This window comes from Anoplolepis gracilipes, chromosome 16 (genome assembly GCF_047496725.1).
Source record: "Anoplolepis gracilipes chromosome 16, ASM4749672v1, whole genome shotgun sequence".
Classification (NCBI taxonomy): domain Eukaryota; kingdom Metazoa; phylum Arthropoda; class Insecta; order Hymenoptera; family Formicidae; genus Anoplolepis; species Anoplolepis gracilipes.
Window position 1 is genome coordinate 2,049,920 of NC_132985.1, and position 25,180 is coordinate 2,075,099.

At 31.7% G+C, this 25,180-nt stretch overlaps 2 protein-coding genes across 3 annotated transcripts; one reads left to right on the forward strand and one right to left on the reverse strand.

Annotated features, from left to right (window-relative positions):
• The first annotated feature begins 106 nt into the window (after window positions 1-106).
• On the forward strand, window positions 107-3,374 carry LOC140674444 (N(G),N(G)-dimethylarginine dimethylaminohydrolase 1). 2 transcript variants are annotated; one of them, XM_072907973.1, is made up of 6 exons: window positions 107-472; window positions 718-820; window positions 933-1,030; window positions 1,786-1,842; window positions 2,569-2,664; window positions 2,865-3,374. In XM_072907973.1, exons 1-6 carry the CDS (start codon window positions 215-217, stop codon window positions 3,117-3,119), a joined length of 867 nt encoding a protein of 288 aa, XP_072764074.1. In that variant the 5' UTR covers window positions 107-214; the 3' UTR covers window positions 3,120-3,374. The 2 variants fall into 2 exon arrangements, with proteins under 2 accessions (XP_072764074.1, XP_072764075.1); XM_072907974.1 differs by lacking the exon at window positions 1,786-1,842 and having other exon boundaries at window positions 108-472.
• Window positions 3,375-3,495: 121 nt separating this feature from the next.
• Ncc69 (sodium chloride cotransporter 69) lies at window positions 3,496-24,977 on the reverse strand. Its single transcript, XM_072908764.1, has 18 exons — window positions 24,350-24,977; window positions 17,736-18,213; window positions 10,033-10,192; window positions 9,862-9,957; window positions 9,100-9,291; window positions 8,802-8,978; window positions 8,523-8,662; window positions 7,957-8,253; window positions 7,542-7,767; window positions 7,342-7,463; window positions 7,118-7,253; window positions 6,804-7,015; window positions 6,490-6,731; window positions 6,155-6,300; window positions 5,746-6,070; window positions 5,518-5,672; window positions 5,329-5,437; window positions 3,496-5,254 (listed from the first exon to the last, which is right to left on the reverse strand). The coding sequence occupies exons 2-18, from the start codon at window positions 18,003-18,005 to the stop codon at window positions 5,119-5,121; spliced, it is 3,141 nt and encodes a 1,046-aa protein (XP_072764865.1). The 5' UTR covers window positions 18,006-18,213; window positions 24,350-24,977; the 3' UTR covers window positions 3,496-5,118.
• Between the last annotated feature and the right edge of the window lie 203 nt (window positions 24,978-25,180).

The following is a 25,180-nucleotide window of genomic DNA, read 5'->3' on the forward strand; positions in this document are numbered from 1 at the left end:
CATCCCGATTGGTCGATTCTATTCCACCAGTAATATTGCTGAACGTACCCTAAACGGCCACTTTAATTTCCCAGCAACGCATCTCGATATCCCTAGCGGACCGCGATTGCCGGGCCTGATCGCCGCCGTCATTTCGCGTCAAACGTCAAATTTCAGCCGTGCGTCGCTTTTCCGCGCGTTTGCTCGTCAGCGAGAATAATACAGTTGTACGAGCATGCCGCTTCATCGATACACGCACGCGATCCTCTGCAGGATCCCGTTGTCGCTGCGCACGCGGGGCGAGGTGACATTGGATGAGGCCAGGACGCAACACCTGGCTCTGGCGCAGCTCCTGCGCGAGCTCGACATCGACGTCGTCGAGATGCCGCCTGACGAGAACTCGCCGCTCTGCGTCTTCGTCGAGGACATTGCCGTCGTCTGCAACGGCATCGCCCTGATTGCCCGTCCGAGCGAGCCGTCGCGTCTCAAAGAGGTATATATTTAGATCCTTTATTAGAGTTTGAGTTGGCACTTCATTGAACAACACAATCGGAGGATTAATAACGTGAATGATTAATGAGGGTCGCAAAAAGAGTCGCTGTTAAAATATAAATATAATTATATTGTGTTATTGTTAATAATAATGATGATGTAAGAAATAATAATCATATATATTTTAAAGATTACTTAATTATCATTCTTGTCTGAATTGTAGCTATTTTTATATCCTTTCTTCAGCTTGATATCATCAGAGCTGTTTTGAAGAAAGAATTAGAGATACCGCTCATAGAAATAAGTGACAAGAATGCTCGCTTGGATGGGGGAGATGTCCTTTTCACTGGTAAATTCTATACTTTATATTAAGTACAATAACTAAACACTTACATCTAACTTGTAAATATTGAAAAGATTTTGAAATTTTTTATTTGCTAATGTATTAAAAAATGTTGCAGGTAGAGAATTTTTTGTTGGGCTTTCTCACTTTACAAATGAAGCAGGAGCACGAGCAGTTGCTGCAGCATTTCCAGAATATCCATGTGTACCTATTAAGGTCAGAAATATAATTCTATAAATCTTAGAAATTATTACATTAAAATTGTATGAGATTTGGAAACTACTAATTTTATGTTTTATTTATAATTACATGAAACAATCACAAATTTTTCCCATAATATACTAAACTGCATGTATCAATATACTATTAGAGTGTCTTGAACAGTCAAATTTAGAGCCATTACATATACTCAGTGTATTACTTTGTGCATAAAAATTATCAATATAAATGTGCATCAAAAATTGAAACAAAGATATATATACTTTATATATAAATCTTTCATATCTACATTTTTTCATGTATTAATTTACAAGAATCATCAACATTTGATATTACTTAATGAAATTCCTGTGTCCACTTTTGAAAGCATTTATATCTTGCATCTTATTGTTAGTTACATTATATATATTGAGTGTTTCATTATGATTATTATAAACTGCAAAAATTAAATCAGTATTGAAATGAAGTTATTTAAAAGTTGATATTTACTATATCATTTTTTTTCTTGTCTTTCAGTACTAGATTAATTCATGAAGTAGATCTCATTTAGAATGAAACATCCTGTATATATCAACAATATACATAATGCATGTTCAGTCTATTAGTAACAATAATTTTATGTCTTTTTATAGCATATTATATATTTTGATTATAGAACATATAATATAATAATATGTGCCTTTTTAGACTTGATTGAATCTCAGTAAAAAAATATCATATTCACTCATCTACTTTTCTAATGTTCATTTAAGGTGGGTGATGGTGGTGAAGAGGTGATAGTGGAAAGTCTTACCTCAGCTCCTCTTCAGGTTTGGGTGCACTAAACTGTGACTCTCTCTTAATATTTTATTATATATAAAAAAAATAAAAAGAAAATGAATAACTTCACAAGCTATAAATGCAAATTTGCACTTATTTTGAAGAACATTCTTTTGATATTATTTCAGAATTTTATAAATTGCTTTGGGAATAAGACAGATTACACAAATTTTAGCTTAGCACTTGAGCTGTGCACTTGAACAATATTGCAGACTTATTCACTCACCTTAGCATGCATACAATTTCATTTAATGTTAAATGAAATATTTAAGGACATCTCATTTTGTTTTAATCATTGTTGTAATCGAGTATAAACCTAATGTATGCAATTTTTAGATTATATATATTTGCATTTTTTATTACACAAAAACATGTGCATAATTTACTGACATATTAAGAATCATTGTATTACAATATGCATTAAGAAAATCATGTCATAATAAACATATATTTATACATATAAAATATTTAAAAAGAATTTAATTAAAAATAATATTAAAAATCAAAAGAAATTTGATTCATGAAATATATAGTTATTGTTTACAAAACTGAATATAATAATTTTCAGTTTATTCAAATGATATTGAAAATGCTTAAGAATATGTGATATGTGGTAAAATGATTACACATTGATTATGCAGTGTTACAATACTTGTTTAATGATTATCTTTCATCATAATTTTTTGAAACAGTAACTCATGGTGATTTTTGTTCAGGTGGCTGAATCCAAACGTTTGAAATCGCTGGTTACAATGGCTGGTCCAGATGTTATATGTGTAGGAGCTGGAAAGGAATCTCAAGAAGTTCTCAAGGTTAATATTTATACAATTTTAATATAAAATATTAAATATTAATGAATTATTTTGCAAGTGACGTTATTTCAAAATTTTTAAATTTTTATAACATATACTCTTTCTCTTACAAATTTGGAACAAGATTCTTTTTAAAGCTAATGATATGTATTCAATGTATAAAAAAATTATGATTCTTATCTCTGCGATTCAAAATACAGAGAATCGAACGGGAGGCAACTTATAGTTACCAAACATTGACCGTGCCAGAGGATGTAGCCGCCAATGTGCTCTACGTAAATGGCACGCTCATTCATCGATCGGAGGACGAGATCCCACAATCGAGTAAAGTCTTCGCCGAGAAGGTAGAGTTCCCAACTAGATCACTGCGTTTGTCCGAATTGGCAAAGGTTAGTTCCGGATTATCCTCCTGTTGTTTATTGGTACGCAGACCACGACATATTCGTAGCATTTAAACAGGAAGAGAAAATCACAAGTATTTTGCGATTTCTAATCGCCAGTGCTATCCACGGTCACAAAACATAAAAAACCAAACTCTCTTTCTTTATCGAACTATCGCGGAAATATACGATGCAATGCATGACATACAATGACGATACGTCATTTAAACATTCTGATAAGTATTTTTTAACTAATTTGAAGAGTTACTCTATTATTTTTAATATTTCTTACGAGAGAAAAAGAAATTTAGATTTGAAGAGATTAATATATATATATATATATATATATATATATATATATATATATATATATATACACACACGTATATACATATTTTATATATTTAGAGAGTAGAAGTGTAATATATTTAAGATTTTATATTAAGTTCTATTTTATCTATGCTTTTTGCAAAAAACTCTATACTTGCCATTTATTTAAACTTTTTGTTTTTTATACACATAACTTTTATTTCTAAGTGCAGCTATATAGATCTTTATTTAGATGATTTCCTAAGTATTTTTCCTTTACTTATTGTTTATTTCGTGCAGCTCTTTTTCTTCTAAAAAACATACCATAATACATTTACATCTTAGTCCTCGATATGAATTCAAATATGGCACACATACCATAATATGGCACAATTTTATATATATATAGATATATATAGATGCGGGGTTGGAATATTGATTATTATTATAGCACAAAATTGAGTCGAAATTAACGATAGATTATTTGTAATATGGAAAATTTAGGAAGGGGATATATCTCTCGTAAATTATCAGTATTCTGACTCCTGCAACACATCTGCAACTAGTCTGAAACGTGTTCACATTAAAACATTCAAATAAATATATATCTATCACCTAACAATGTATCACAAAGTTATCGATATATAAAAGCATGATAGTTGTTACAGTGGAATCATGTTATATATCAAAGTTACACAATTAAAAGTTTAAGCACAGAAGAATCGATATATAAAATTTCTGTTTAAAATTTAATATCACATACACATTGAGACTGCGCAACATGCTTGAAACATCCTTAAATCGCGATACTGCCGATAGTATCGTACTAGTTAAAAAAATATGAAATATTTGCTATGACAAGTTATAGCATTTTATACAATAACAAGATTAGATCTTGCATATGTATGTAATACTTTTACAATTTGCGTTGTACACATTCACTCTGTGTTTAAAGAAATTAAATATTGGTATTGATTTTTTAAATATTATTTTTCATGATAGAATATAGTACTTTTGTAACACTAAACCAAGATTATAAAACAACACATATAAAAATAGACAAATCTTTTAATCCAGTCAATTGTATGGTATTTACAGAATCTATTATAATTTATATTCTGTATTATATGTTAAAGATCTACAAGTTCACATATGTTAGAGATAAAACTTTTTACAAAAATTATTTGAGTTTCTTGAATATATAGACTAATAAAGTGCAATTTTTTAAAATTATTAATAAATTACCAATTACAAAAAATGTTCCCCTTAGAAACTTTTTAAATATATTCCTGTATTTGAAAAATTTAAGTTATTTAAGATAAGACGCACACAGAAAGGTTTCGTGATGAACAATTAAATAATGTGATATTTGTCATTTTTATTATCGTTTACTTGAAGTATTTAGGAAGTATAATTAACCTTTTTTTATAATTAAAATATAGAATTCGTCGGAATTTTTTTTTTCTTTATTTTTTTCTTTTGGATAGAAAAATATCCTAGTCATTTAAAAAGACGCGATATAAATATTTGTGAAAGATTACTTGTGATATAGGCACATATTATTATTCAACAATAGTTAACTCGCATTTTCTCACAATAATGATAAAAGTAATAATAAAGCATATATCATTAGCGTTATATGTATATCACTTTAAATTTCTGCGATAATTAAAACAATTTTCTCTGCATACACAGATTTAAGTCTTTCCTTTTGCTTATAATACTGTGGTTGCCACCAGCTGTGAGAACTGTAATAAATCTTTCATTATGAGTAAAATGTTAGAACTGACGTGTGGTTACCCCGCACTAGTAAGAATGGTGGCATATCGCGTGTAAGCGTCTCTAGCCACGCCATATAAAGAGGCGCTGACACAGCACCTTTCCTAGGCATTGGAAGTGTCCTACACAAATCCAGTAAAAATATTAATTAAAATCCGTCCAAGTATATAACAAAGTATGCAATGTAAATACTTACATAACGACCAAGTTTGCTTCCATGGAATTTTCAAGCAATAATTCACGCAAACGGAGATGTCTATTGGTTTTTTCTTTCATCGCCATAAGTTCCGAATCTTTAATGACATCTAAAACGAAAAGATGTGGTTAATATACAGTCTATATAAAATTATTTAGAATAAATTCATAAAGGAATGACTCAATATACCATCATCCGTATTGTTCGAATCCGTTGATTCCTGGAAGCCAGCTATTAACGAATCGAAGAATGTTTTTGTACTGGTTTGTGCCGGTTTCGAAATATCTGGTATGACCTTAAGTGCGGAATAGTCTATCCGAAATTTCGATAGGAGACTCGCCATGCTGCGAAAAGAACGAATATATTAATTATCGAAAATATTATTTCCCGTCAAAATATCATTTAAAAAAAACTTACTTTCTTTGCTCATATTCCAATTCAGAATTTTTATTGGCGAGTGCGAATACCCTTAATTTGCTATTAGACCAATTACGTCTCGTGCTAATAATGTAGGGCAAGAGAAGCGTCAAACCACCGTCATCGTATAACCACCATACATCGATAGTACCCTTTTTATGTTTCCGTTGGAATTTCGTTACTACATTAAGTATATTCGTGATTGGCATTATATTTGATCGATTTTCGCGCTGCTCCTCAGAAGACGGATTGGGATATTCGTTAATCGTTTTCGACCGTCTTGGCGCGGGACTGCCAGGAATTGATATATCAGAAACACTACTGGCTGCAACAATTATTATTGAATCATTACTCCTTAGAGAAAAAGAGAAAAATGATTATTAAAAAAGAAAAGTCATTTGTTAAAAACCTTGGCTAAGCTGCGAGAAACTTTGATTGCCTGGTATCGATGTAGGCACAAGTCTCTTTTGCTCCTCGACATCTGTGACTGCACTGCAATCCAAACCTTCCTGAAGCCGAAGAAGTACTACTGCTATGTGCATATCTAGAGCTTTGCTACGAGACAGAGAAAATAAGATATAACGTGGTATATATATTTTGTACTGCTCCATTAATGAACGGAGGACTAATGAAAAAAAAAGAGAAGAAAAAAGAGAGAGATTATCAAAACTATAGCTTCTACGAAATTATATTTGATTGATTAAGATATAACACAAGACTGTATGTAAAGAGAGACTGACTTACTGCATAATGTTGAAATACATATTTAAATTATCTCGGGGACAGGTGGCCCAGTCTTGCTTATAACCCATTAGTAGAATATTAGGCCTCATTTTCCCAAGCCCGGCAGCTTGCAGAAGCGAAGTAGCACCATCTTGGAAGCTCGCGCTATCCACCAGAGAGTAAAACGCCTTGATTTTGTTCGCTCTGAGCCAGGAAGAATAGTTTTGCAGCATGCTATTGCGCGTCTTATACGATATGGGTGTCTGAAGCACACAACACGAATATTATGATATGCGTTCTATCACGTGAAATAAATAAAAATCAATGATAGATACCTCGATAATGTGGCCACAAATAAATAAACTTTGATGCTTGGTGATATGATGAGCGAAGTCGACGAGTGAGGCTCTCATGTTTGGCGCGCCGGTAAGAACCAAAAGTTGCGGTCTATAATTTTTAACGTGGTCCTCAACTCGGTCTAATTGTTGCACAGCGGTCAACGCGTTGTTGTAAGTCTGGGCTTGTGTAGTTGAACCCCAATTTACATCTGTAATATATTTTCATTGAGAAGAAATTGCGTGATGTTACATAATCTTTTTCGCTTTTTAACCAATATTTAGATAAAAATAAATTTCTATTGTGAAATTACCAGGCTTTCTATATGAGACTATTAAATATAGCGCTAAAACTACGCATAACGTTATTAGAGCCGTCCACCATGAGATCAGGAACATCACAGAAACGCAAAGAATAGCGCCAGCAAGACTAAGCCACATGTTGTAATACTAAAAAATAACAACGATTATTATCAGGTATAGATAACGCGAAAAAATATCTATAAAATAATGCCGCGGATACATTTTTATATTATACCTTGAAAGTTGGTCGCCATCCGATCGGCTTTGCAAGGGAAGCGTGAAAGGTACTGAAATTAATGAGAGTATAAGCAGCCAAAAAGAAGTTCGAGATGAGCGGCGCAATCGCGTTCAATTCACCTAAAAAGAAATCGATTATACGTATTTTTGAAAGAAACAAATTTCTCGGTTAAATTATAGAATCTTTTTATCGCTTACCGATCAAGATGAAACCGACAGCAATGATAAAAGTGAGTAAATAACCGCGAATCGGCTCCTTGTCTTTGTCTCCGCTAAACCACGCAATTCCCGGATACAGCTTATCAAGACAAAGCGCTTGGAATACTTTCGGTGCTGAGACTAGCGATGCTAAGGCACTTGAAATTGTAGCCGCGAAGCAACCTGCATAGATGATAGGTCCGAAAGCGGAAACTAATTGAATCACCTGTAATATATTTACTTCTTTCAATTTTTGCATTCGATTTTATTTTTCGACAATTGATAATTACTATTCATAAGTTTATCAATAATATTATTAATTCAACTATCATTTTAGTAAATAGCTTTCATATTTTGATTTAATTAAAATCTTTAGGGATTAATTTTATCGAACTGTATTAATAATTTTAAACACCTCGAAACTGTTTTGACTGCCATATTTGCATCCTCCTGTACAGTTAAAAGCTGTTCGGTATATACTCCAAGTGCGATTGGCATTCTCAAGAATAACTGTATTATTTTCAATGGTGTTATTGTCTGCGCCAAGCACTGATAGTGCCGAAAAAGAATTATATGTTGACCATAAATCACTAACGTTGCCAGACGCATCTCGCATAACAGTACCTCCAACCATGATCGCCATCAGTAAATAAGATAGCGATGTTAGTATAATCGCTAATAAAGTGCCTTTCGGTATCGCCGTTTGCGGATCCTGTCGAATAAAAGATAAAGTTCCGAAGCTGCATGGAAGTTTTGCATCACATAAGATTCTCGCTGATTTTTGCGATTAATTGCGACGATAAAGAAACACAGCGTAAGTTTCTTCATCGCTCATTCATTTAACAAAAGAATAACTTATATAAAGAAAACGATAGCCTTGATCTATGATGCAAACTAATGAATAATTAAATAGACGGTAATTGCATCCAGAATTGTCTATATTTGAATATCTTCCATATATAAACGAAAGAATTAAGTTACCTTTAAGTCCCCGGATATATTCGCACCTGCCAGGATACCTGTTGCCGCTGGGAAGAAAATAGCTAAGACCGAAAAGAAATTATGTTCCACGCCTTCGCTGTATCTATAGTTCGGATACAAATTTTCCTTAAACAACTCAACTGTAAATCACAAATAAAATTATTAAATTAATACTTTCACAATCCTATACTTATTAAATATATAATTAATTATGATTTTGAAATGCATATAAACACATCGAGAGAAAGTATACTATAAGGAATATTAATGAGACTTTACCGTTGTATCCGATGAATCCTTTAGCCCTCTCCTGCTCGCTCTTGGGACCGATAAAGGAGCCGATCATAAAATCGGCGATAGCCAAAAGGAGAATTATTAACAAGAATACTTGTGCTTTCGCTTCCCATTCCAGACCGATTATAACGATTATTAAAAGCACAACTATTGTTATACAGCCTAAAATTTAATTCGAATATTATTTACATCGCACTCGACATGATTTTTAGAGCGTGAATTAAAAACGAGATATAATTAAAATGTAAATTTCCTATCAAACTTTTAAAATGTACTGACAAACCTATAATCCTGATATCTGTGGTTGCACAATCGACTATACAGAGACCGAAGGATTTTAAACAATCCACCAAACTCTCGCAAAATCCGACCACGTACATGGAACAAGCAACAGCATTCGCCAAAGAAAATATGAGACCTATGGAGCCCCCGAACTCGGGTCCCAATGATCTGGAAATCATGTAATATGTTCCACCTGAAAAGAATAAACAAAAAGTGATGTGCAAGCTTCGATTAATCATGTTCGATGTTGCCGTATCGATCCGTAATTCATTGAAACAGTTTACATATGTGCAAACAATTATGAAAGTATTAGCCCGGAATATATTATTATCGATCGCATAAAGGAATTGTGTGTGATAAGAAGACGATCGTCGGCTTTAATCATTCTTCTTGCATGTTCTTCTTGGAGAACTTATATTCAAGAATCTGATTCTGTTGTGACTGATATGAGCAGTAAAATATACATAGAAATATATTGTAATTCACAGTAATAATAACATTTTTGTATGTATCATTTTTTTCGTGTGTAATTATTACGATATGAAATAAAATATATGTAAATTATTTCATCTTGTTAAATGATAGAAAAATATATCACAATAATTAAATTAATTTAGCTGTCGCAATTTAAAATTAAATATACGTAATTTTTATAATATATATTTTTCATTAATTTTGGAGGAATCATATTATAAAAACAGTATCTTATTTGTTTATTTTTTTTTTTTCGATCTTCCCAATATTTGTATTGTACATAGCTTACCTCCTTTGATGAGACCGTTCGTGCTGATTGCTGACATCGACAAGGATGTGATCGTCGTGACTACTGTTGTCGTGAGAATCAATAAAATACCTTGACCTGGAATTACATCAATAACGTTAAAATCTCAAGAATTCAATTAATCGAAGAATAATTCGACGACAGGACACCCACCTATTCCGGTCTGCGCGATGACCCAGGAGAGTCGCAGAAAAAGCATCACTCCCCAGATGTTGAGAAGACATCGCATAAGCACTCCTTGAATCCATCCAAATTTCACTCCAGGCTTCATAGATTTCATTTGCGGAACCGTTAATGTGTGCGATCCTTGGCCCTGTAAAATAATCACATTTCGATAAGCCGACTCGTTGAGGAATACAATTTTATCCTCAAAACCGTATCGTTAAAAAATTGTAGCAAGAAATAGCACTTACAAAGAAATGATAATTTTTATACTGAAAAAAGATTGTAGCAATAATAAATTCAAATTTTTCTTTTGTAGAAAATATTTATTTATTATTATTAAATATATATTTATTATTATATATATTTATTATAATTATATAAATATGGTCTTAAAACATAAATATCATAATTTTTTAATAATATATAGAATTTTACTTGTTAATAATATGACCCTGTGACATGTATATATTCTTTTTCATTCAATTTCCATTTAATTTTTATTTGTATTTCAATTTTCATATTTAAATTTCAATTTTATTTAATTCTTTTTTTCTCTAATTTCATTTTCATGTAATTTTCTTTAATTATAAGAAAATAGCATTTATTGTATTCTTAGCGTCGTGTCTGCAATTAGTTGCATTTTGTCATATTCCGTTGCAACGTCAGCAACTTACAGATCGTCACACGTGTGCATCGCGAGGACGTGTAACTATGCGAGATTTTAACTTGAGGTGAAAACAAAAAGAGAGACGGAAAGAGATTGATGAAGTCTCTTTAGGAAATCTCGAGTCGAAATGCCATTCTCGAAATGCTGCAATCTCGTGTGCCATCAAAGATCGACTCGACTGTTATTTCATGCAAATCGTGTAATCGCACCCGTAAAGATACCGGACGCGGTCTGCTCGTAATTACGCGAGAAATTATGCTCCATCGTATTGTCGGGATGTCTTCATCAATCCGATGGGTAATTGACGTACGGAGAGACTTCAAGGTCAGCTTTGAACGGATCGGAACGATTCCTCGTAGATGACAAGATGTTTAACTGTCACCTAATGCGCGTTTATGTGATATCGCGCCCCATCTTCGAGATTAACAAGATTAATATATCTTATATTGAAATTTAGAGACGATTATCGAAGACATTAAAGGTAATTCTGGACATTTCTAGAGGAAGGGTTGTCACTTGGCCAATAAAGTCTCAACGATTTATGTAACCAAGCCTCACGTCTGCAATGACATCGCCCAATGTCGAGGAACTTTTTGCGAATTGTACATGTGAACGACAATCGTTTGATAAAAAAAATTGGGAACGTCCTTGTGTGATACAATGTCTGAAAAATATTTTTAATCTCTCTTTATGTTTTCTTGAAAAACACTGTCTTGTAACAATATTTGAATAATGTTGACATATCGCGATGATTAATGATTTCCGCAACATCGTCGAAATATTTACGAAAGTTTTAAAGAAATGATTAATCGAATAATAAGGAGTAAAATTTTTAAAATGTTAATGCAAGCATGTTGAAAAATGCGACGAAGAAACATTTACGTATAATTTATATTATACAAAAGTTGATAATAACAAGTAATTAATAACAAGAATTGGACGTTGGATCAATTGCTTTCATTTAGATTTTGATTGGATTGTAAACCTTGAACGCTTTATAAATCTGTCTCGGACGGACGATTATTTTATCCCGTGACTTTCTATTACATACTCGAATATTTTTTATAGAATGAAGAAAGATTGTGTATATTATAGATTATTTGAACTTTATAACATAATAAATGATCAAATAAAAAGGATTGATTACATTATAATTAAAAAATTACAAGATTTTACTTATTTTAATTTAAGATTAATATACAGTAATATAATGTATTGTACACTTATATGAGTCTGAATTCTAATACTTGCAAAATTATTCTTGCACATTTTCACAAAAACAATCTCGCGATAATTTGTCTTCTGTATATTAATCTTAAAATAAATAAAATAAAATAAGTAAAATCTTATATTTTTTACAAACAAATAAATAGGAAATTGGCGAATGAGAGTCAACGCGAATATTAACAATGCGTCGATTTCCTAGAAAATAATTTATTCTGCGAAATTGGTGAATGCACAGGGTACATATTTTTTCCTTGGTATATTTTACCAAGATGTTTATTCTCATTTTTGAGAATTTTAGAAACCCCTACTTAAAGAGATTTAGGCGAGAAAAATATCGGGGCGAAGTACTTATATTTTTTATTATAATGTAATCAATCTTTCTTCTTATTTAATCATTTATTATGTTATAAAGTCAAATAATCTATAATATACAATCTTATAGAAAAACTTTATAAAAAAATTAAAAAGATATATGATATTATAAAAAAGTAGAACTGATATATCTCTCTGCACACAAGAAATTATTACATTATTATTTTTTCACATAAAATTTCTATTATCCGAATTATTGAAATTAATAATTTAATTTTTTTTGAAAACTTTAGTTTCTTTTTAACATTTTCTCTTACGAAGCTGTACAAACTTAGCTACTCGTTTTCAAGATTCATAAAGAATATATTTGAAAATTCTTTGATTCATGTTACACGCGAAACAAACCTTATGCACATATATATATATATATATATATATATATATGTATGTACAAATATACAAATGCACATATCGCACAAAGAGCGCAAGTGGGTTACGACAGTGTGTGTGACACAGGAAAGAATAAAGACCTTCTATATAAATAAATCTCCTTTCACGTGTTCTCTCATGTGTGTTCGTATATATCCTTCACTATGACACGAACAAAAGTGAATAATGCATGCCTATCCTTCAGGGACCCGTGATTTATTCGGGGCACGCGTTTTACTGACCCCATTGATACGGCCATATCGTGCAATTGAATCAGTCATTCGCAAAATCATGTGACTCGTAGAGAATTAATTTAAAAGAAAAATCTACTAGGAATAATTTTTTTCAACGACAACATAATTTTTATTTATATGTATTTATATTCGTATTTTAAGTCTATATTTGCAGCTACAAGAGCCCTTACGTGTGTAATAAATATTCAAAAATAAGAATACATAATATTATTTTTTGTATATTATTTCGTGTTAAAAAATCTCACGTACTTGGATTTGAATAATATATGCTTTTTTCAATTTTTTTAATTTTTACATTGAAAGAAGAGCTAAATGTTAATGTATGAATGATTCGATTGACACTCCATCACGCGTGCGAAACGTTGTCATTAAAACTTTTTATTATTTGCTCATTCATCACTATATACACGCAATTCCGAAACCTATTTATAATGACGAGTGTCGCGGGATTTGATTAGGTATCTTTTTTTAGAACACGCAGAATCAATATGCGTATCACGATATTAAATAAATTTGATAGCATATTAAGAACCAATCTTGCGTGCAAATAGCGGTGACCGATATTCAAATAAAAACGAAACCATTTACATATTTCGTCTTTGGTGTTAAATGCAGGATATAATTATCGATATGAAAGCTGACCAATGTATGTAAACGGAAATAATTATAAAAACTGTAATTTAACTCAAAGTTTTTTCATTCGATTTAATTTATGTCAGATCGTTATCGAAGAGTTATGTTTCTTAGCGCGAAATATGGAAATGTTCTTAAATAAACTCTTCTTTTTAATCTGTTAAATTCATTTCATTATTTCTGAAAGCAATCAATACTTGAGATCAATGTAATAATCGCACTTAACGTAGTTAAGTGACTTTTTTATTTATATTGCACAGAGTGTTTGTAATCTAAAAGAAAAAAGAAAGAGAGAGAATCATGTAATTAGAGTCAATTAACAGCATCAACGTGACCCAAAAAATTGCATCACATGACGATGTCACATGTAAGAGAAATGTTCAATTATCAACAGTTTTATTATGACTGTAGAACTCGCGACGTGTACTCGTTTGATTAATTATCATGATATCTATCGACGTAACATAGGACAAACGAATCCATGTGACTTTCCCGAGTCACATTTCTGGAAGAGGATTGATTTGTCGGATAGGAATTATGCCGTGTCTTAATGACGCGTATGCGCTGATGAGATCCTTCTGGGGGTATTTGTCATCACTTCAAACAACAGACTTTAATTGCCCGAGTGAACGTGAGGGTCTTCGCTTTGACCCAACATTTACCGCGGCAGGTCGTGTGATTTCATATGCGTATATACCATGTAATCCTTCTCTGAAAAACTTCCTCGCTCGCATTAACGAAGTATGACTAACAGCGCAACATGTCGAATAAATAATTCGATTTTATTAATTCGACTTATGTTGAACGTGACGCTTTCTGTATACATATCTCGCATTGTCACAAGTGATATGTAACTTGTTCTTCTTATCTACTGTTCATATTACAATATATATATATATATTTTCGAAATTAAAGTTTCTTCTAACGCGATTTTTAGTTATATTAATATATATTTTTTATTCGTTCTAGTTTTTCTACTGTCATAATTACACAACCATAATTTCTGGTATTTCTCAAATATAATTCAAATATATTATTTGTTACGAAAAAAATGTTTATCTCCCACGGATTTCGAAATGTTTTGAATACTAAAGTTTCCCGATCGATTTCGTAACTTATTTGTACGAAGTATTTTACCGATATCTATACGAAAGCGTGAATGGTATACGTGACCCGTTTTCTAAATTTATTTAAATATAAATTCTGTTTGACCCGATATGTAATCATGTCATTCCTTCACGTGTAAACGACCAGTGCCCTGACTAGACAATTTTATCCCCTTTCTCTTTAGCTAAAGAGAGAGGAGGTCTCCTTCATGTACGAGCTATTTAAATTGTCTTACAATGTATCATAAAATTTACAAAGTATTGGGACAAATATTTTTTTCATCCTTGTTCTATTCGATTGAAATTTTTACACCAAGCAATCTTGTACAGTTTGTATGAATCGTGCAAAATTGCACTTTTGCAAAGGTGTATTATATGTATAATTATCTTAAAAAAATAAAAATATAGTTTTAGAAATTTAAAACTAGTACATGTAATGTGCAGCCAAATTACCGCTTGTAAGAAAATATAAATATTTATAAACAAAGTAAATCCTCATTATTCTTTCACCGATATTCTTCGCCAATGTTTGTGAAGAAGAAGTTAGTTGCTGAGCAAGCAATAATTTTTACGAACATTGTTCAGTGAAAATAAAATTGAGCAATACTGGAGAACTCCGGCGAGACCTTGATATTTGAAGTATCAAGAATATTCACGCCTGGATAACGCTTTTAGTGATTGGCGAGCGAAAAGGGTCAACACTGCACTTTGAAAGGCAATGAATCAAATAAATTATGTTCACGTTAATTATTTGATTTATAATATTTAAAATTTTAAGATTTATAATACTTAAAATATGCAGTTCGCATAGGATTACAATTATATTTATAACGAACTAATGTTTAAAATTAAGAGACGATGATTTTTATAGAAAATATTCAAATTACACAATAAATAGAAAAAATTAATGCGTCAAAATAATATTCAAAACTGATTTGCAAAATATTTCAAAATTTATAGGAGATGTAAACATTTTTTTTATAACAAATAATATATTTTAATTATATTTGGACAATATCAGAAATTACGATTGTGTAATTATCACGGTAAAAACAACGAATAAAATTATTAATGTAATTTTTAAAAAAATTGATAATTAAACTTTAATAAGTCATAAAAATACATTATTGACTGATAAAAGAAATTGTAATTAAGATTAAGACAGATTTATTTGAGTTTAGTTATCATTATACGACACTGCAATTAGTGCATAAAAGCAGTGTATAACCTGTGTCGTATCTGTACCTACGATATTAACTAAAAATAAAAACTGCACGTACGCGAAATTAGTCATTGCAAATATTTAACGTCACGTTGCACCAGTGTTACGCCGTTTGATAACGGTACCACGTTGTGTCGTAAAGTTGCGTCGACGTGAACGGATTGTCACGTAAGGTAATAAAGATTCCAGCGGTACCGTATTTACGTTTGCACGACATCGTGCGATTTCAGCTCCCTTGTGAACGAAGAGATAGATATGTAAACCGAAAAGTTTTCCGCCAACAACTTGTGAACGAGGGCGACGTCACCGCGAGACGAAACCTCGGCGCCAAGCTTGCGTTCAACCGCGGGTTAATTGCATAATTAACAATTTCTGTAATCGCGCAATGATTTACGAGTCGTTCGCGCGAGCGTAATTAATACCGCGTGTCGCGATCATGTTAGAAAAAAAAGAGGCATGCATATGCTGCACTATTTACGCGTTATATAAAAAGGAAAAGAAAAAGAAAAACATATATCAGTGATTCATAAACCAGAGATTAAAATTTTCTGGTATGATTTTAATCACGATCACATGCACAAAGAAATAAAATTATTTTATTTTAAACAGTTATTTGAGCAAGTAATAAATTGAAAAAAAAATTTATATACATATATATATATATGTTTACTTTATATTTAATCTTTTTATTTCTTTCGAATTTGAATAGCTCTAAGCAGTCAGATTTCGGATTAAGTTTTCCGAAAAGAAATCACATATGTAAAGAATTGTATGAAAAATTCATTATACTGCTGGTATTACTATATTTTTTTAATAATTTTTTAGAGCATGTGCCTATTTTAGAAACTTTCGCGGCGTGAACCAGATTATAGCCCGCATATACGAGACCGGTTAATTTTAGATATCAATTCTACCAGAGAGAGAAAGAGGGAACGAGACCGTAGACAGATAATGAATGAAAAATTCGAAAAGTCGGTGAACAGCACACGCAATATGTCTGACACGTAAGAATGCGTATCGTATAATAGCATCAAGAATACATCCTGTGTGCATTGATAAATTCACATTTATCATACTCTTATTTACATACATATATATACGTACATCTGCCTTTCATAATGCGTCGCTTTTTTACACTTATAATTTTCTAATATTTTTTCTTTGGTAATCGCGAATTCTTCCGAAATATTTATATATAAAAAAATATCGATTTTACATAAATTAATGAACGAACAAACATAGTACATTGTCCGCGGTTTTTTCCTCGCAATGTATCATTCTTTTTCATTATAGAGTTTGGCTTATCGCTTCATTATAATGTAATCACGTGAAATATTAACATTTCACATCGCCTATGTAAGCTTCATCATTACGACATGCTCAGATTATCGTATAAAATGTTTTATCAGAGTTATTATAAATAAAATTCTTCGATATCATAATCATTTTATGCTGTAGCATCTTGTATATGATATTCGCAAATCTCTCTCTTCTTAATGCAGAAATAAACTTTATCTATCATAACTACAATTTTATCAGTAGCATTCATTCATTATAGTATATAAACTGTTTTTTTCTCAAATTCAGAGAGAGATTATACTTTAATTTTAAATTTCTACTACAAATGTAATATCGCAGAATTATTCGAATAACTGAGAAAGTATAAATTATATTTATGATTTATGAAATTAATTTAGCTAAAAAATATATTAAGTTTATCTTAAATTTTATATTCTACCAAAGACTTTCGCCACACAGTTCAAACATATTTTATTAACCACGATGAAAAGCTGTTTAACTCGCAAACGATATTGCCTTCGGAGAAGTCATTAAAACCTTACCTTGTTGAGAAGAGTGGGATTGTGCAACTCGTCCAACGAAGGCCTGTGGGCCGCCTGGATGCTCATGATGTTCCTGTAATTGTCTAGTCTGGGCAAGGCCTCCCTGGTCATGTGCCTGAGGGATTTCTTAGTCTCCTGTTCACCAAGGAGACTGGCCCGACCTTCGAGACTGTCGACCCGGTTCACATGGAATCTGGTTCTCCTCACAGGATTTAGCTCCATTGATTCTGAGTCGGTGTCGCCACCGTTTATCCCATTTTCATGTGCCATATTTCTGTTAATATCGTCTTCTTCCTCTTCTTCTTGTACTTCTTCCTTTCCTTCTGTGAAACGGTTGAAAACCGCACTACAATTCAACGACTCGAATAATCGCACGTACAATGGACGATCGAACAGCAATCTAATTTCTCTGCGGTTTCCTCTTCGGGAATTTATTGATTCGTCAAGGCGGTTGTCCGATAACACCGGTCGCGGTCACCTGTCGACAATCATCATTTCAATGTTATATTTAATTCTTTTTTTTCTTTTTTTTTTGGACAAACCTAGACTTTTTTTAACTTATAAAATAATTTTAAAAAATATTTAACATTTTATTACATTGTAAAAGTACATATCGTATAGCCCTTTTAATATTTTTACGTAAAAGATATTTTAAAATATGATTTATTTTTAGAATTTTAAAATTATAATTTTGTAGTATGTATTTTAAATATTAATTTAAATATTATTCATTATTGAAAAATATTCTAGTTATACAATTATAGTTACGAATGGGTAATAATATATGGACATTCATATATTGTTGTAAATTAATATGTTAAAGTTGTTTCCATACGTGATTGCGACAATTGAAAATTAAAAATAGAATACTACGCTGCATCTGCTTAAAGATTAAAGCTAACAGTTTATTTGATTTGACATAATTTGATTAAGCTTTATCAAATGCTTTGTGAACTTGCGATTATGTGTGCCTGTATTATTCATATATTTAATATATAATATTTTAACGATATACATTATTAATAGAAATTAATTCATTATTAATAAAACTTAATATTTATATTATCCCGACATTTTTTCATTCTTTAATAATATCCGTACTTTGAGACTAAAGTCAAAGGGTTCAAGGTGAAAAGCCACAAAGCGAAGACCTCTTCGTTGACCTTGCCCACTTCATGATAATTAAATAACAAGTACTGCGTGGGTGTGTCAATTATAAAATTACTCTCGCCATTTAACATCATAAAATCTATATGATTATCTCTGGTAGGTTCCTGGTGGGTTAATGCATAAATTTATCTAATTGTCGAACAAACCGCGCCTTTTAACGCACTATTTTCCGTATCCGTGACACGTCACCTTGTATTTTCACGTGGGAACACGCGTGTGACAACGATTTCCGGCTCCGAGTCGAAGTTTTATCAAATCATTGTTACTGTAATTACGAAGTCAGTAATTTGTTGTTCATCGTCACGACAAAAGGATCTATGTATGTACTCTCTATGTAACAAAACGTAATTCTGAACAATATAAGTTATTTTGAACGAATTTTGATAGATCTTTATTCTTAGAGCTAGAATTTTGATATAATATAAATAGATTTAATATATATTATTGTATATAAAACTCCAGCTCTCAATATTTGTTAAGAGCTTTAAAAATTAGAAAGCGATAGAATTATTTTGTTCAAATTTAGTCTGATAAATAAACAATATTACAATGATAAATAAAATTATTAATAAAAATAATTAATAATTAATAAAAAAAAGTACATTTAATTATTATACTCGTAAAATATTTACATCATAAATTATGTCGTTAGTTATATACTTACTTTTTATAATTGAATTTTTATTATATTTATACTTTTGATAATTTTATATCTTTATGTAAAAAAAATATGTATTATATTCGCAAATTCTTATTATTGCTATAAATTTTATCATCACAAAATCGACTAAAGATATTGATCGTTATAATACATATAAATGATAATAATATACGTGTGTCATTCGGCGACTACCCAAGTGTGTCCAATTAATTCGACAGACTACCGATGTAACATCTCAATTTAAATTACGTACATTTAATGAAAAACCGGCGTGATGTCAATATAATCTCTTCCACTATGACAATCGCGCAATTATTCACATTGCGCTAGCCGTGAATACCGATATGTTAATTAGCAGCTAAGCAAATATCTCTTAAAACGTACATATGCGAGATCGAAGTGTTTGCCTTTGTCGATGACGCCTCTTTATTGGTAGCCGCTACATTGAACAAGCGGATACAGAATATTGCAGAGAAAGGCTTTTTTAAGACTCGCGGCGCCCGCAAGACGTAAGCAATGATATAAATCATCAAGTTGGTTTATTCAACGTATTGTATTAATAGTAACATTGTGATGCACTATGTAAAGATGGACTTTAAAGGCGAAAAGAAAAAAATACAAATGTAACATTTCATCAATTGATGTGAAAAATATTAAAACTTTATAACTGAAAATGTTTATATTTATAAAAATCCACGATACAGCAGTGAATAGGAGAATTTGTTTTCTAGAAAATTAATAATTTTTCTCTTTCGGAAAATATGATAAATTTTTCTATTAGATATCGGATGTGTTCGGAGAAACATTGAAAAAATATTCCAATCTTTTTCTGTGTGCGATATTGAGTACGCATTTTAAAATATCGTTCACAATTAGTTATTTTAATTTCTACAGGTCTGAAAAAGCATGATGTGAAAATTCTTTGTTCTTATAATAGATTTTAATTCCGAGTCGCGAAAGGTTATCCAAAAATGGATTATCGATTAAAATATTTAAGAAAATAATTCTTTCGCGAAACATAGACGTAGTGAAATTATTATACCAGCGTATTCTCATGATCACGGACGATCAACGATAAAATATGTCAATCATCGTCGTAATATTTGAATGCATTATAAATCGCATCCGTGATTTTCAAATAGCGACGTGATTTTAAATCGTCGTCTTACAATTAGAATTGGTGATGCACGAAGAATATCTAATACCCTCAGACTTCTGAGTAACGAGTTAATCAGACAGACGTTGAGCAATATAGGCAGTGCATAATATTAATGTATAATATTAATTGTGTAATATTATAAGTAATTTAGCAATATCAAAGAAAGATCTAATGAATATTATATTGTTAATTTTTAAAAAAGAGCATTAATTAATAATATAAAATTCTATTGCTTTTGATATCATTTTATTAATCTTTTACAATGTTTTTCTAATCGAAAATATTATTTAAAATATACGTTGATCGATTTTTATCTGGTAGATGTGCGAAGGGTTTAAATGAGACTCCGGTGAAGAGTAGTTTAAACCGGTTTACATTCGGACTCAAATTCATACTTAATTGATGGGAATCTTTATTAAACCGTTTGGAATCACACTCTTATTCTGAATTGGCCATCACACCCGTTCGAATTTGAATAAACCAGTTTGAAGCGAGTTAAAACTGAATCCGTATACAATATTATCGTATAAAATACATCGGCTTCTCTCAACTGGAATTTAATGTTAAGACAGATATAATGATTTTCTGAACATTTTTATCTTTTTAACGAAATCGGAAAAGCTATTCTGAGAAAAAAAATTTGAAAAATTGTCTAAAATAAAGCGCATCAACTTGCATTCTACAATTATTCGATAATTTTATCACACTATTTTTAGCATGATTTAATCAAAATCGTTATTTAGACAATTTGTACAGATTCCTAGCACATCCTACGATAAAACTGATTCTGCATCTTTCTCGAGAAAGATGAACACGCTATCCTATTCTTAGCCATCATCAGCAAGTAAAACAATCATTTCTGGTACAATTAAAATTATAAACTTTCATGCGAATATGATCTCTCGATAACAGTTACGTGACTTTTGTAGATGCATATCTGACCGCATTTTTTTATGGAAAAAAAGTTTTAACTTATCGCGATCAGCAAAGCGTTGCGAGCATCATCCGCGAGGCTTGACTGGATCAAAATCTAGGGAGACTTTTACTGATCAAAATCTATTCTATCTGTCTATTCTATTATATGATCTGCTATAAAATACGTTCAACAATATCGTGATTTATTAATAATATTGCAAGAGTCTATAATCCAATGATACTAAATGATATGCAGAGAATATTTTAACTTTTGATACTAGAAATTATTTACATTGTAAAATTGTAAGATTATTATATGCTACAAAATAATTTAAAAGGAAATAACATAATGTAATTTTTAATCTAGAGTAAAAATTACTTTTTTTTTATTATAATTCAGTGTGATTGAGTCTTTAATCAAGCAATGTGAAATTGAAAATCAATATGCGATTCTAGCATCTAATCTCGGAAAGTTTAACTACACTAGTGATGTATAATCGGCTTCGGAGATTCTTAAGACTGCAGGAAATGTCAAGATTACTTTCTGGAAGAAGAGAGAGAATGAAAAAGCGAAAAAAAAGTATAGACGTTCAAGGAACTCGACGGAATCATCCGTTCTATTCGCGGCCATCGCCGCTGCCACTTTTTGTTGCTCTTCTTTCCTTCGTATCATTTCCTGAGAAATAATAAGGATCGCTCTTTTCTGAACGATTTAAAATTTATTTTAGCGATGGTTCTGAACTCTGATCAAATCCCTATCGTGAATCATCCATATGAAATTTATACGTATATTTAAAATATTCTGGAAAAATTCTGGAAATTAAAAATGTCTTTCCATCATAAATTGAAATTATAAATCATATTTCCATTTAAAAATTTCATCTAACTTTTTATCTTCTCTGATTCTTCTCTCTTAAATTTATCCTGATATAAGTAAAAAAAAGTTGTGACAAATTTTAGTAATGTTAAAATCATGACTAATCGATTAGTGATAACGTGTCGCATTTTCATAAATAAATATAATGAAGAAAACTTACGTCAATCATGAATTATACGGAAAGCGTTAATGAAACATCATAAAACATAACTTTGGTAGAGATAGATTTAACTCAGAGTAACCATATTTAGTTTTAAACACGCAGTGCTGATTCGAGGATAATATACATACATAAACATGAAGGATGACGTGCCATTAAGATAAACTATATAATAATCTATCGATCTGAGTTTGTCCTCACTATTCGTTTCTCCGTAATTTTTTATTTAAAAGCAACAAAATATTGCATCTACAATAAAAAAAAGTCTTATTCTACATAATAATTTTACGACCTTTCACTCAGCTCTATTTTTTGCCTTAAAGAAGAAGGCCGAGCGCGTATTTTATTTCATGATGAAATTTTACAAACTTTCGCTTTACTCCTCAGATTTGGCCCTTCACTCAAAGGTTGTATTCGAAACGATTTTGTTCTTTATATCATTTTTTTTTTAATTTTTATTTTGTTTTAGAGGCTACGAAGCGTCAAGAGAATTTTACTTTATGAAGATAGTTTCGTGGAATAGGCATAGGTAGGTCTTTTCTATATTATCGAAATAACCTTCCGGGAAAAGCAATCAGAGAGAAATATCGTTTCTCAAAGTTGCTGAAAAGAGCAAATTAGCATATCGACTATCTTTTTCATTTTATCTCGAAAGACCTTATATTCTACCCTTTTACATTTTTCTTCAACTTATTCTAAATGAAAGCATAACTATAAAATAAAATATACATTGAAAAAAGCACTATTCTTCTTGTTGAGAGAAAGAAAAAAAATTGATATTTTTCTTAAAGTTTTGTCAAGTAAAAATGGAAAAATTAAAAAATAAGATGTAAGAGACGAAGAATCACTGTGCAAAATCGCCTCGCGGGATAGAAGATGCAGAAGAGAAGAGACGAATGAACCTTTAAAAACTGTCGGCGCGCTTAGCAACGCCGACCGATCGCGAACGGTGCCGCGGCCTTTATTGCGAATGCGAACATTTCCATGCAGGGCCGGTGCAAGGCTAAAAAATTTATCGCTTTTTTTTTATATCAGACAATACGCGAGCAATAATTAAAAAATAATATAAATCCGAGAGCGCACTTTTTTTCAGTCATTTAAAATTCGATACAAGATACTTTCTTCTGCTTTAAAAGAGAACTTTTACACGCGATTTATGTCATTCATTAGGGTCATTCTTCCATTAATTTCAAAAGAGATGGAAGATGAATGTGATTTTTTTTTTTATCTTTAGGAACGGACAACGAATGATAATTCTAGTCGTGGAGCAAACTGTCAACATTGTAGTATCGCAATTGAAGAGAAAAATGAAAAATTGGTTAAAATATAGTGAGAGCTACAGAAATTCGTTGAAATGTGAAAGACCTCCGTAGGTGTTTTTAAACCCGACCCTGCTCTCGCACGCGACCGGCTCGTTTGGCCGCAGACAACGCGCCCGCCCCGGCGAAGTCGGGGAGACCGCATTCTCGAAGCCGCTAAACGCGATTGTCAGAGACTGGTCGTTCCCCGTCCTCTTCGTCGTCTGCGAACTCGCGACCCTTGCTAGCGTAAAACTCACGAGGAGAAAGAAGGAAAAAAACTCCGATACTCCTGTCACATGTTTACGAAATAGATACAGAGGTCGAACATTCAACGTTGAATACATGGCGGGGAAAAAAAATTCACGTTTTACCTTTTAGTTCGTTGAACTCACGTCCTGTAAGCGCGCAGGATATCCAAACGAGATTAGAGTCTTGATTTTTCCATAACCTCTCGCACCAAGAATAGATCTGTCTCGTACGTGTTGTACTTTATCCTGGCAACGAGCTTTTGGAAAGAGCCATTGTCGCGTCGAAATGACGAGAAACACGGATTGACAGATCCTTTTTCTCGATATTTTTCCCTGTTCCTCTAACGACAGACACGTGTCGAGTGCTGTCGACGCGGTTATATTTATATGTCAGACGTCGCGAGCACGTGTTGCTCGTGTCGCGTACTATACTGCGAGATTGAAGCACGCTCCAGAACAGCACGTCCAATCCTCGCGAAATCCCGATTCCTACTGACGGACTGTTGCACAAATCCTCTTTACTTACGCGTCTCGCATACGGTCGGCCCGCTTCGAAGCGTGAGCGCGCGTGGACGTGGACCGGCAAACCGGCATGGCATACGCACACGCAACGCAGTATTGTGTCACGTGTACGTCGCACCCTCTGCAATTCAAACTGAGCAACAAGCTTCCTTCCTTTTTCTTAATAAAATAATGAAAATAGCTCTTGCTATTTATAGAATCTTAGATTGATATAAATAGAGATTAGATTAATGCTAAGATTAATATTAAATAGAGATTAATAATTGATATATTAAATAGAGATTTATAATTGATTTATATAATTGACACACAAATTAATGTAAATTTAACGGTATTATACGAGCCGCTTAGAAATTCTTAATTAATTATTCCATTTGTTATAAATTTTATCTTTCCACATCACTATTAAATTTTATTAAAATTTATATGAGA

Bases quoted from the DNA above. Each gene is read 5' to 3' on its own strand.
- LOC140674444 (XM_072907973.1), top strand. From the start codon at position 215: ATGCCGCTTCATCGATACACGCACGCGATCCTCTGCAGGATCCCGTTG. The intron at 473-717 runs GTATATATTTAG...TCCTTTCTTCAG, and splicing joins AGCCGTCGCGTCTCAAAGAG to CTTGATATCATCAGAGCTGT. The intron at 1,031-1,785 runs GTCAGAAATATA...TGTTCATTTAAG, and splicing joins ATCCATGTGTACCTATTAAG to GTGGGTGATGGTGGTGAAGA.
- Ncc69 (XM_072908764.1), bottom strand. From the start codon at position 18,005: ATGGCACATGAAAATGGGATAAACGGTGGCGACACCGACTCAGAATCA. The intron at 7,016-7,117 runs GTAATTTCACAA...AATATATTACAG, and splicing joins AGTCTCATATAGAAAGCCTG to ATGTAAATTGGGGTTCAACT. The intron at 5,673-5,745 runs GTAAGTTTTTTT...TTCTTTTCGCAG, and splicing joins TTGGAATATGAGCAAAGAAA to CATGGCGAGTCTCCTATCGA.